Source organism: Saccopteryx bilineata, chromosome 7 (assembly GCF_036850765.1).
Source record: "Saccopteryx bilineata isolate mSacBil1 chromosome 7, mSacBil1_pri_phased_curated, whole genome shotgun sequence".
In the NCBI taxonomy this organism is placed as follows: Eukaryota; Metazoa; Chordata; class Mammalia; order Chiroptera; family Emballonuridae; genus Saccopteryx; species Saccopteryx bilineata.
The window spans coordinates 46,989,849-47,003,156 of NC_089496.1; the positions used below are offsets into that span (position 1 = coordinate 46,989,849).

The 13,308-nt window shown below is 48.5% G+C and overlaps 1 protein-coding gene across 1 annotated transcript in view; it reads left to right on the forward strand.

The window, feature by feature from the left end:
* The window catches only part of MTURN (maturin, neural progenitor differentiation regulator homolog), a 30,059-nt gene extending 20,366 nt beyond the window's left edge, over window positions 1-9,693 (forward strand). Inside the window, exon 3 of the mRNA XM_066238754.1 lies at window positions 4,690-9,693. Coding sequence (XP_066094851.1) covers window positions 4,690-4,800 — 111 coding nt within the window. The 3' untranslated portion in view covers window positions 4,801-9,693. The remainder of the gene's footprint in view (window positions 1-4,689) is intronic.
* Window positions 9,694-13,308: the final 3,615 nt, after the last annotated feature.

The window sequence follows — 13,308 nt, forward strand, 5'->3', positions numbered from 1 at the left end:
TGATTATAGTTATAAGCAGTGATTTAAATATGCCAGACAGGATTTCTTGGCCTGCTCATTTTCCTTCTGAGAATGTGTGGGTGCAATAAAAGCAAGGACTCCAGGGTTCTTACCAGTCTGTTTGCGCCCCTGTCTCTGATAAGTCTATTGACTGTTCAAATTTGGATCCAGAAGTTAAATTTAGACTTGCCCACCATAGACGGGAACGGAGACAGGGTCGGGAACGCCAGACGGTTGTACGTCTGGGTGATACCGTTTGGAATCCCGGACAAATTCTAGCTCTGGTGCTTTTTCTGTTCTCTGCATGCTTCCAAATCATACATACTCATAAATATAGACGTTGACATTGCATTTGGGATGTTAGAAAAGGTATATTACCCGTAGAGAACACGGATGCCTCCGGCGATAGGAGCAGCCTTGACCGAGGAGGGAGTACCCTGCGTAACCTGGTGCTTAGGTAGGTGAAGTCTGCAGTCCGACGGCCTGGGTTTGAACCCTGGCTCTGACTCTCATCTTAGTAGCTCTGGGCAGGTTACTCAATCTCTCTAAGTATTCTGTGTGAAAAGGGGGGTAATAATATTTCCTATTCCATATGGTTATTACGAAAACAAAAGGAACCGATATAGGTAAAGCTGCTTAAGGCAGAGCCTAGCAGATAACAGCTCCACTAACTAGGAACTATTATTATTAAATCTGAAAAAATCGGTAGGTTCCATCAAATGCTGCATGTAAGCCTGACAATCAAATAGAATCTAATAGTGAGTTTCCTACTTCGCTTCTCACCTCCTACAGTACTACGGCTAACGAACATGGGGGGGGGGGGTCCAGAAGCAAGCCCAGCAGAGGGGAGGCAGGAGCAGGGGCCGGGGGCAGTCTGCCCAGGCCATGGTGACTCCCCTGGAATGACTGAACTGGCTGTGCTTTCGAAGGAGGAGCAAGTTCATGGGACATAGCTAGATAATTCACAGGAGGCTCTACAGCTTGCAGACCCCGGCCACATTCACTTTCTCATTTGCTCTCTGTCATTTCTTCAGAGGTAGAGCAGGTGTCATGGTCCCCACTTTACAGAGAAGGGCGCTGAGGCTCAGCTAAGGCAGTGGCTTGGCAGAGGTCCCCGTCGAGGGCTTTGGCTTCCGCACACCAGGTCCAGAGCCATTGCCACACAGCCCCTCAACAGATCTGCAGACCCTGCATTGAAGTGTCGTAAAAGTCCAGAGGGCCAGGCCCTGGCCGGTTGGCTCAGCGGTAGAGTGTCGGCCTGGAGTGAAAGAGTCCCGGGTTCGATTCCCGGCCAGGGCACACAGGAGAGGCACCCATCTGCTTCTCCACCCCTCCCCCTCTCCTTCCTCTCTGTCTCTCTCTTCCCCTCCCGCTGAGGATGGCTCTGTGGCCTCTGCCTCAGGCGCTAGAATGGCTCTGGATGCAGCAGAGTGATGCCCCAGAGGGGCAGAGCGTTGCCCCCTGGTGGGCATGCCTGGTGGATCCTGGTCGGGCGCATGCGGGAGTCTGTCTGCCTCCCCATTTCCAGCTTCGGAAAAATGAAAGAAAAAAAAAAAGTCCAGAGGGCCACTGAGAACTGCTTCTCTTCTTTCTCCCTCCCATAAGGATGGAGTGAGCAGCTCTTAAAGTAGCATCTGAACACTTCCCACCAGAGGGAAGGGCGTCCCGTGTGGCTGATGCTCTAGACCTAGAATTACGGGTTTTGGACACACAGCGAAGGTAAGGCAGGGAGCTAGGAGGAGGAGAGAGGGGAAGAGAGGTGGTCACGGTTTCACCCTCCATCTGCTGGAGCCTCTTTAAGCCACCTCCTAAGCTGAGGAGAGGAAGGATGTTGAGGGGCACCTGCGGTTTGAGTCCACGTGAATTACTCAGTGTATTATTGAAAAGAATAATCAATGGCACATCTCTTCAGGACAAGATCGCAAAGATGCATGCCTCAGCCGAGCCCTCTTTACCCTCCACAGCCGTGGCTCATTGACTCAGACCTTTCCCACTGAGCTGCAGACGCCTCCCGCACCCAGGGCCCCGAGCAGTGGCCACCAGTCGGACTGGTTAAGTGAGAGGGAACCACTGGCCACTCCTCTTTGAATGAGATATCCCTTTGTGGACTGAGGAGTGACATAGTGTTTTTGTTTTTGTTTTTTTAATTTTTATTTATTTATTTAGAGAAGAGAGACAGAGAGAGAGAGAGAGAGAGAGAGAGAGAGAGAAGGAGGGAGTAGCAGGAAGCATCAACTCCCATATGTGCCTTGACCGGGCAAGCCCAGGGTTTTGAACCGGCGACCTCAGCATTCCAGATCGATGCTTGATCCACTGCGCCACCACAGGTCAGGCCGCGACGTAGTGTTGAATGAGCACATCTTCTTTTGGTGTTTAGGTGATTATTCTGGAGTTCTCAGTGGTGTCAGCCATATTTCTATTAGCTATTTAAACATCACCACGCCTTTGACGCTTAAACACTTTTTGTGGGTCATTGAGCAGATTTCTTTTTTTAATTTTTATTTTTTTGGATCATCGTTGATTTTTATTATTATTTTATTTTTAATTTATAGTTTTATTTTTATGAAATTTATCGGGGTGACATTGGTTAATAAGGTTAAATAGTTTTCAAGTGTGCATTTTTAGGATACATGATTTTCATACTGCATTGTGTGCCCATGACCCGAAGTCAGATCATCTTCCATCACCATGTATTTGGCCCCCTTTCCCCTTTACTATCTCCTCACCCCCTTCCCTCTGGTAACTACCATGTCATTGTCTAGGTATGTCACTTGTTCTTTGTTTGTTTTTCTTATTTACTTATTTTGTTGCATTCAGTTTTATATCTCATACCTGTAAGTGAAATCATATGGTTCTTAACTTTTTCTGTCTGAATTATTTCACTCTTCAAGTAAAAATTGGACACTGGGATATGATTCACCTGCATTCATTGTAACCAACCATCTCTTTTCACTTTGGAGGCAAATTGTGTCATTTGTTCCATCCACTGCCATATAGAAAGGAGACGGTGGTAGGGGTAGGAGCTTCCCCTTCTACCAAGCACACAGGGGATTGTTACAAACTGCTGGGATTAGCCCAGACGGGCTCCTCCTGCCCCACCGCTCCCAGTCGACAATGTCTGTGAGCGAGCTGCCGTCCTCAGAGCCCTAAGGAGAGAGCACGTGTCTGCCCCGGCAGGCCACATGCGTAATATGACCAGCAGAGTCTAGCAGACGATTTTGCCCTGAGTGTGTTTAGACGTGCAGGAGTTGTGGTTTGAGAACTTCAGACTCGAGGTATTATTCTGATCAGGACTCCGCTTACTCCCGTCATTCAGCAAATAGGACAGAGCAGGAAGCAGAGCGTGGGGTTGGCACCACACTGGGGGGCAGCGCCAAGTGAACAGTGGCCCGTCCTATTCTACTGGTGTCTTCATGCACTGAGAGTTTAGATCAGAGGACCGTTTGGTGACGTTGCCGCAGTGTGATCAATCAAGGAAGGGGTCACCGTATGAGCAAGTCCTTCAGCCACATGCGTACCGTAAATCTCACTGAGGGGCCCGGGGATAGATAGATGCTCATGATTATGGCCACGAGTGCCCCAGGTCACGGCTTCCTGCCCACACCAGGGCTCTGTCCACACTGACCTGGCCTAGCAAAGGGCACTCACAGTTTCTAGCCAGAAACCAGGCAGTGCTGTAAGAAAATGTTCGCTGTGCATTGATTGTCAGTCTTCTTGATGCTGATCGGAGAGCATTTGGAAAATACAAGAAGGTTAAAAAGGAAAGAACTTACCCATAAGTTATACTCTCTAAAAATATACTCTATAGATTTGGAGGAATTTCATTGAAGTCTTTTTTTCTATGCATTTGTATATAAATTTAAAGAAATCTGTGTGATAATGAAAACACAATTTTATTTTTTTATATTTCTGAACATATTTTTTTAATCATTAGATTCATTAAAATACCATTTTTTTTTTTTACCTGTGGTGGCGCAGTGGATAAAACAGCCACCTGGAATGCTGATGTCGCTGGTTGGAAACCCCGGGCTTGCCCGGTCAAGGCATGTACAAGAAGCAACTACGAGTTGATGCTTCTCACTTCTCCCTGCACCCCTCCCACCATCTTCCTCTTTCTCTCTCTCTCTCTCTCTCTCTCTCTGTCTCCTCAAAAATAAAATCTTTTAAGAAAAATCTATTTTAAGTGGCTGTGTAATCTACCTTCTAGATGCACTGTGATTTATTTAACTGCTTTGTTGAACATTTTAATAGTTCCACATTTCTGTGTGTGCGTTATAAGTAATAGCAGGTCTGTTTTTAGGGGAGAAAACGAGGGGAATAGGTTTCTGATATCTTGATAGGACAGTAGGCACTGTTCACGGTACTACCTCTAACATCCCAGATACATGTGCACGGGGCGTAGCTATTACCTCTTCGCGTAGGTAGTAGGCGGTGTCGTGTTTTGATGCTTAAAACAAGAGAATCTTCAGGCTCCCCAGTGAGCCCTCTGGACACCAACCCATTGAAGGGTCGACATTTCCATCTAATAAGCTTGTGAACGTCATTGTAGGGCAGTTGACTCCCATGGGAAATCTGTAGCAGCTACGCTGTGTCCTGCTAAGTGTTTTTGCACTTGAGCAGAGGCCTTCGGTGGTCTTCCTTCCTGGGGCCCTCTGGTGCTCACAGCTGCTTCTCTTCTCTCCCCTGCAGTTACTGGGGCTTCCGGATGCAGATGATGACGCCTTTGAAGAGTACAGTGCCGATGTGGAGGAGGAGGAACCGGAGGCGGACCACCCCCAAATGGGGGTCAGTCAGCAGTAAACTCACAAGGGCTTCCATCTGACAATGAGTGAGCCCCGTGGCACCCGAGGTGGGGTCGCGGGTTCCTGGGTTAGCTCTTCGAAACAGGACATCTTGACTCCCAGCCTCCAAATTAAAAATGAAATACCTTTCTAATGACCACAAAATTATCTTGGGATAAACTATGCTCAGAAGGGACCTGCATTTTACTCCCGTGTCAATGGGTTTCCACGGAGTTGTCTCGGTAGCCTTGGCCATTTCGAATTTAGAGTCCATGTTGCGGCTAGACGTTCTCTCGGGTGTCCTTGGGAGAGCTGACATTCGCTGACTTGAATGTAGAGAACTCTGAATGTATTCGAGGTGACTTTGCGGAGGGGGAAAGCATGGCAGAGAGGGCATGCCGCCTGCACTTTCATGTACCTTGTAAGTGTCGTAAGTGAAAGGTTTTGCTTAGGAGGCATGAGTTTTAATACCTAGTCATTACACTGCACAAGGGCAGAAAAGGATAATCACTTAGTTCTGGATGAGGAGGGTAAGGAAGGCAAAGAACCTTCCGGGCGCTGCCATTGCTGAGTTACCTGGGTACATGGGAACCGGGCCGCGGTTGTGTAAACATACTGGCATGGTCAGTTATTTTAGAACATGCTAATTCCAAAGCCACTTTGAAAGTCTTAACAGTGGAACATGTAAGTGGGGTGACATCAGTTACCGATTTACTTAAAAGTGTTTTATAAACCGTCCCACATAGGAAGTGAAACAGTCTAGCTTCTCTCTTTATAATGAGATGGCAACTTGTTAAATCATGAAAACATCCAGAATCCAAGGGCCACTTCAACTTTGAAGCCATAGATAAATTTAATGGGAAAATAAACCAGTATAACATTTTTTAAAATATATATATGATGGAATCCTTTCTTAATCTGTCTTTTATTCTTTTTTCTTTTTTAAAGTCAAGGAAAGGATCCCACTGTATAATTTATTAAACAATTGTAATCAAGTGCTCCGAGGAACCTAATTGCAATGACTTTTTAAAGCGATGTGAAAATGGGAATCTTTTATCACAGGTTAGCTTGGGTGCAGAGGGGAAGTTTTAATGTTTTAATGATCACAATACTCAGACAACTCCCAGAAATAACAACTGTCATCATTTAACCAACAAATATTTCTGGGGGAAATCCTTTTCATGCGAACACGGACTTATTGAAAGGATTCATTTTCTTGAACCCTTCCTCATCTCTGGGTCTAACAACACGGGATGCCGGATGCTTCTTATGAACACTTCACTAACCGTAGCATTGGGGTGGGGTAGTTTTTAACATGCGTGCCTGTTAGATTGTCAAAGTTTCGATTAAAAAAAAAAAAAAAAAAAAGCAGCCACCGCAGAGGCCACAGAGCTTCTGGGAGCCTCGTCTATCCTCTAGGTATGTCGGTGTGAACCTGATTATCTCAACATTTTCTGTTCCGTCGGTGCTGTGGGAGCCCAGCCGCTCGTGGTCGGACCGCGTACTGCAGTTTTAAGTCATTGGGGAAAATAATACAGTGGTTTCCATCCGGGCGTCAGTAGCCACATTTTTTTTTCTTGTTTTGAGGAAACATATTCAAGGTTAATTTTTAAGTAAAAGAAACATCCTTCCGGGGAGCCCATTAACCACAGAGACCTTGACGATTCATCCAGTGGACTCGATGAGTGTGCTCTGGGCTTTGCTCCCTCACCTGTGTTCTGATTGGCTCCAGACCTGAGCCAATCAGGTGTTTGGGAAACTATACTTTTTGTAGATAGGGCTCAGGTGTGGTCGATTTTTATTTTAACCCAGTAGGCTGAAAGGAGGACTTCCGCAGCTGAGATGAAGAAGCTTGACTAGCTTGCTCCATTCAAAGGTAAACTGGAATTTTGTATGTAGTAAGTAGAGGCTTAAAATCTAAATTGGCGTCTGTTTGAAAATGGAACAAACTTGGATGTACTTGGATGTAACATATATCAAAAAACTGTTTAGGTTTTCACCAAATGCATTTTGGCATTCTTATGTGAATGTTCTGTTTGTAAAAATCGAGCTGAGATAGACTCAGCCATTCACTGGACTGGTTCGGGGATAACATCGCTATATTTTACTTCCTTTCCTGGCAAAACCCCAAAAGCAAATCAGATTGTTTTCCTCTAAGTGTTCCTTCTCTCTGTGCACATCCCCGCCGGTGCTCGCTGAACACAGACAGACCCACACATTCGGGTCCTGTGTGGCGTTCGTCTGCACAGGGCAGTTTCACCTGGTCGGTTGGCAAGTCGAGCAGCCTGGGGTTTCTGTTGTGGAAACGGTTCTGTGTCTGGACAAGTGTGGACATTCACAGACATAGCGCCACACTTCCCGGGAGGCGACGTGGCCCAGTGGGAGGAGCACTGACCCAGGATTAAAGAGAGGGACCTGGGTTCTAGTGCTGACTCTTGCCAGTAACCGTGTGACCTTGGGCAAGTCACTTCACTAGCTTAAAACAAGAGATGCTTGCCCTTCCTGCTTTAACCACTGTTCTTCCATGACTGCCTTATAATGTGTGTGGGTTTGCAGAGTAAAAATCACGGAGGCTTTAAGGGAAATGAGCAGGAAATAGATTTAGAATCTCCTGTCCCTAGGATCCTGGCCGCAGGGCTACGGTAGAAGTGTTTCTGTTGGTCTGTGAATGTTCAAGCCCCCCCAGGGCCTGATCCTGAGGGGCTGATGAAACTTCCTTAGGGGAGAGGCCCCAGGAGGTCTAGCGAACAGTTTTGTCTGAGGTGTACCTGCTCAGCCTGTGGAAGGCATCGCTTTATTGGTGCCCCAACAGACTGTGGCTTTGGAAGTGGGTGGAGTAAGTTAAACTGAGAGGGGGAAATTGCATGAAGAGTAGCTGAGAGAGAGTGACCTTCTGTTTTCGAGGGAGTATCTGTGTGAGTGAGTGTGTGTGTGGTGAGTGTGCAGGTGTGAATAGGGGAATCGTGACTTGTTCGTCGCTGTGGACAAGGTACGACGTCATGCCTACGCTAACCTTACAGAACCACGCGCCTGGGTTTGAGTGGATCAGAGACATTTTTCTGATGACTACTGGTTCCTTTCCTCTGTCTGAGAATCACAGGCTGTGTGGAACCGAAGAGTGAATTATGGAGCCGGGGAGGGTGGTGGGACCCCACACGGTGCCCGCCACGCTCCGGATTCAGTTACACTAAGGTGTCCGCTATGCCCCCCCCCCCCCCCCAGAGCAGCATGTAGTCCTTTTTGTTCTTCAGTGACTAGAACACAAACCAGTCTCTTCCTGAGGACTTCTCCTTGCGCCCCGGTGCCAGGGTCAGGTTTCCAGTGTCGAGTGAAAACCTCTCCCCTCTCGTAGTTGTTGTCATGTTTCACGTGTAAGCAGAAACCCTTCTCTAGCACATCCCCACCTCTAAATACTGTTTCCGTTTCATATGAGCACGGAGCGCGTGGACCTCGGGGAGCTGTGGTCCCAGAGCCTCCGTGGGCTCTGCCCTGCCTGTGAAAATGGACGAGTTGAGAAGCTGTGGCGTGAACCAATCTGATTGGCCATGATTGGGGAGGCACATAGGAGTAGGCAGGACTTAAATCTGGGGCAGGAGGAGGCGATTAAGGGAGGATGAATGGGAGAATTAGGGTCTGATTGTTTAGAAAAATAAAATAAAAAGCCAGGAGGCATTGATCATGTCAGGTCCCGGGCAATTCTTTTCATGGCTCTGCCATTAGGGACCTGCTGAGCTCAGAGGAGCCTCCTGCATGTTGAGAGACAAGGCCGTGCTGGGAATGGCTCTGTGGCTTCGACAATGCCTTCCTTCCCCACCCCCAGCCAAGGAGAGAGCGGGTGTCCTGAAAATCTGGTGGAGTTCTTGCCCTGGATAAGCCAACTTGTCCTGGATAAGCCAACCGTCAGCCAGAGAAGCCAGTCTTTCCAAAGAGGCTCCTGTCACATGCCAGGCTGAACGGAAACTGCACTTGACCTTGCTGTCAGCTGCAGAGGAGACCATGGGTCAGGAGTGCCGGAGAGCAAAGCCTACCTAGGCACCGGAGCTTCAGGACCGTAGAAAGAGCACAATTAAAACTCGAGTGGGTCGCATATCCCTCTTCCCAGAAGGGAGTGTGTACGCGAGATGTCGTTGCCAACTGCTTAGTCTTCAGATTACCGGAGAAGCCTACAGTTTTGTTGAATCAAAAAACTAATCCTCTTTCCTAAAGATTTAATCGGTTATCTTGGTTTTGTGGTACCAGGTATGGCATGAAAAGGCTGAAGTCCTTTTAGATTTCTACAGAATAATTGTAAAACTTGCCAGGATGCCAGTGGCCTCTGGTGTCCATGGCAACGCGGTGTCCACGGTAAAATACCTACCGCTCACATCCATTGGACAAACTGTTAATATTTATAGTATGCTACCTTTGAGGTTTTTTTTTTTTTTTTAATTTGGATTGCAAAAAAATAGAGGCCCGATGAACATTTCCCGTTAGAAAGCCCATTAAAAGCCTTGTAGAGGCTGGAGAGGCATCAGCAGTTAAAAAGAGCAGGCGCCAGGCCCCATGAAAATAAACATTTAATTTACTGAGAACTGTGTAGTCCAGTTGCTCGGTACCACAGAGAAAGCTGACAGTCTGTTCTTTGTAAAACGGCCTTCGGGCTGGTTCTCCTTTTGTTTCGTTTCTGTTTCCTTAAGGTTTATTTAAGTACCTTCTGGTAGCTAGGCAGATAGAGGTGGGGAGCAGTCCTCTGTCCACACACCAGCTTCTCAGCGGAGAAAGGAGATTGTCCACCCTAAGACGAAGCTGAAATGACCTGTGAACCAGTCTTAATTTGTATATGAAAGCCGTTCAGCCCTCTAATGAGAAGCAAAAGCAAGGAACAGTTTTGGGGGTGTTTCTTAGGCAAAAAAAAAAAACCCACAAAAAACAAACATTTCGTACAGGGTGTGTATGCTTTCTTTGCCTTTCTATTTCCTTTCAAAGAAGTCTCTTGTAAATGACACAACTGTGAAATGGGTTGCACCGAACTGTCTCCCTTCGTTAGATGCTTCCAGCAGTGTGACTCCTGCATCGAACCCCCGTCCCCATCTGCTCCTCTCTCCCAGGAGAGGGGCTCTCATCCAACGATGTAATTACCATACGCTTGCTATTAAAGAGCCTTCCAAACACTGGTGACGGTTGCCTCTTTCTTACTCCCCGTGCCTGTGACTGGTCCTGGGTGACCCCTCCTGGGATAAAATTGAGGAGCGAAGAAGGACCATTGGCTGGCTCTGTGCTTGCTGTTATTGGGGCTGTGGGGGGGGCGGGGGGGAGGCGAAGGAGGAGAGAGGGGGGAGGTGGTTTTATGAACCACTGCTGTGATTCAAATGTTAATAATTGATGTGTTTTGAGACCTGAATCTATCTGTTCTGATGCTGCCCCTGTTATTCAGTATTTTTCCACTCTTTTTTTCAAACTAATTCTTTAGGGTTTATATGGGAGGGCCCTATTTTTTTCTTCCATCCTAGTTAGAGATCCTTGTGACACCACTTAGAAATCTGTGTTCTTTTTATGATGAGTTTGACACCATCTCCCCTACTACTTCTCTCCCGATTACTGTTATTTGGAACAGAGCGGCATTTAAAGAATAAATCTGGAAGTTGGCAACTCCCATTATTTAAGAATATTTCTTTCCTCAAATGAATAGGTCTCCATAGATTGTTAAATTAGATTTGAGATTGCCTTCATAGGCACAGCATCGAGGCTCGTGTGAGAATTTCAGACACCTTAATTTGTGGTCCTTCATCTTCAACATGGCTGTTGTCAGAGTCTATTCAAGTGGCGGGCCATGTGCAGGGGTTCCAGCCCTCACTCGGTCTGGTTCCGACCTCAGCGGGGTGGTGGCATGGTGTTCTCTAGACAGAGCCTTTCTGACGGGGTTAATTCCCTCGTCACTGTTGTTTGATCGCTCTCACAGGGATCCTTTTTAAAGCACCGATTGGCTTCTTCTGCAGGGACTGAATTTTAGAGCCATATTTCTCCTTTGCAGTGACTCTTTTTATTAATATTATTATTATTTTTAATTTTACCTTTTTAAGACTTCATTTATTCATTGTAGAGAGAGAAGAGAGAGGAAGAAGGAGGCAGGAGCAGGAAGCATCAACTCCCATATGTGCCTTGACCAGGCAAGCCCAGGGTTTCGAACCTGCGACCTCGGTGTTCCAGGTCAACGCTTTATCCACTGCGCCACCACAGGCCAGACTGCCGTGACTCTGAAGTTGATTGGCTGAGGGAACAGGGTGACAGTATGCAGGCATGTCACCTTTCCCTACCCCCCACCCTGGCCTTTGTTTTGACATCTGTAAAATAAGACTGGACTCATTTCCAAGTCCCTCACCCCACCCCACCCCACCCCACCCCCGGCACTAGCATGGGCATGTATGTTGTCTTGGCTACTGAGGCCGGGAGGGTGGGAAGCAAGGTTTATAAGGAAAAGACTGTCTCGTGAAAGCAGGGCTGGCTGACGTGAGTTGGCAAAACTGAGTGGCTCTGGTTTTGAACCTTCCCTAGGATCTTGTTTAGAAATAAAGGCCCCTGCCAAGAGAGCGGGTCTCTCTCAACCCCAAGAGTGACGGCTCTGAACTGTTTCTCCCAACTTCCCACATTTCCCTTCTCTTTGTCATCAACACCATGGAAGGAAAAGCTGCAGCAGAATAGGAAGATTTGGGGTGTACGTTTAGGGATAGAATGAACAGTCACATTTCCTCTTGGGGGAATGAGTCTCGTTTCCACGGTTAGGTCAGGCCAGGCCAGGTGGGGACACCTCCTTGTCCCCAGTGTTCCTCGTGGACATGAGCGGGTCAAAGTGAAACAAAGTAAGCAAAGCAAAGCCCACTGCCCAGTGCGTGGCCCCCGCCGCGGGGCCGGAGCAGGACCTGCAGAGAGTGTGCAGGCGGTCAGTTCTGCCCGCTGCCCCCGCGGCCCTGGGCTGAGCAGACGTCCCCTTCGGCCTCTGGAAACTCAAGAAGTTCGTCCTGCAACAGCTGGCCCTCTTAACTTTCCCTCTCAATTCCGTCTTAGGCAGATGACATTGAGATACTTTATCTCTCTGGCCCACCCTTTTGCTGTGTTGGAGCCGAAAACTGACATTTCTAAAAAATCTGGGCGAGCTGTAATTCAGCAGCCAAAAAATAAGTCAGGCACTTCCTGTCAGGTCACGTGCACAGCAGCGGAGCTAGTGGTTCCTTATTTTCTAAGAAACGGGCTACAGCACGGGTTTAGAAACTAAATTAGGTGGGTCCTTGGGGATGCTTTTTAATTGGAAGCCTCTAGAGGTCAGCACCGCATCAAGAACGGGTAGTCGGGGGCCCAGTTCCTGGGAGCGCAGAGCACCGGCTGACCTCCGGAATGGCGACGGGAGTGAGCAGCCCAGGGCACAGAGCAGAAGGTGCAGCGTCCTTTTCCGATACAGACACCCTCACATCTGACCTCGTCCACCTTTCTCTCCAGTTCCCACCCTTCCCTCTGCACACTCGCAGCTCAATAAACTCAACTGTTGACCGTTTGTCGTCGCGTGGCATTTAGCTCGCTTGAGAAGGGCTGGGCAAAGCCAGAGAGGAGATGGACAGCACATTCCATCTGCTCTGAGTGCTGAGGCGCCTGGGCCTTGCTGGGTGATTAGCCAGCGGGCTTTGCTAAACCTGCAACCTCCAACCCTGCTCGGGGGTGCCACGGGCAGTGCTGGGACCCAGGTTTCACCTGGAACCGAAATCAGTCTCCCCGAGGCCTGCGCAGCTCAGGGGTGATGGAGAAGGACTTGCGCATCTACAGGAGATCTGGCCAGAATTGACACAGCTGGGGGCCCCTGAAAACTGGTCAGCCTTTCTAGGGGCGCCAGGGGCCGCGCTTCACCACCTGGAGGCCAAAGCCAGACCCAGAGGCAGCCTCGGGAGCCCCCCAGCTGCTCCCAGAGTTGCCCTGGGGTTTCCTCTAGGCCCAACAAGAAACCGAAGAACTAGGCCAACAGGTTTGTTGAAATAACTTACTGGTGATGGGGAGCCTTGGGCAGAGCAAGGCGGCAGGAAGACCAGCCTGCTCTCCTCTCTGTGCCCTTTGTCCTTGGCCCTGCCCCCCGGAACAGCCCTTTACAGGACCAGTACAGACTCTTCTATAATGGAAGAGACTATTGCAGACCCCTTATAACAAAGGGGCTCCCCCCCCCCCGCTTACCCTGAAATAACCAGGAGCAAAAGTTCCCTATGGTCCGTCCCTAGAGCAAGGAAGAAGCTCTCCACGTCTGCTTGCACCTGCCATGGTCGCTGTCATGCACCCACAGCTGCCGTCCCTGTAGCTCCCTGAACCATCCAAACAGACTTCTAGCCTGCCTTCTAGAACCTTCCTTTTCCCACCTCTGCGCCGAGGCAGCCACACATACTCGCAGGACCCCGCCACTACTACACAATTCTCACGCCTGTCTTAGAACAGTGCCCGTTGGAGGGAGTGCGTGGCAATTGGAGAACACACCTCCAAGGCACATTTAATTTGCTGGGCAGCTCTGTCTGGATGA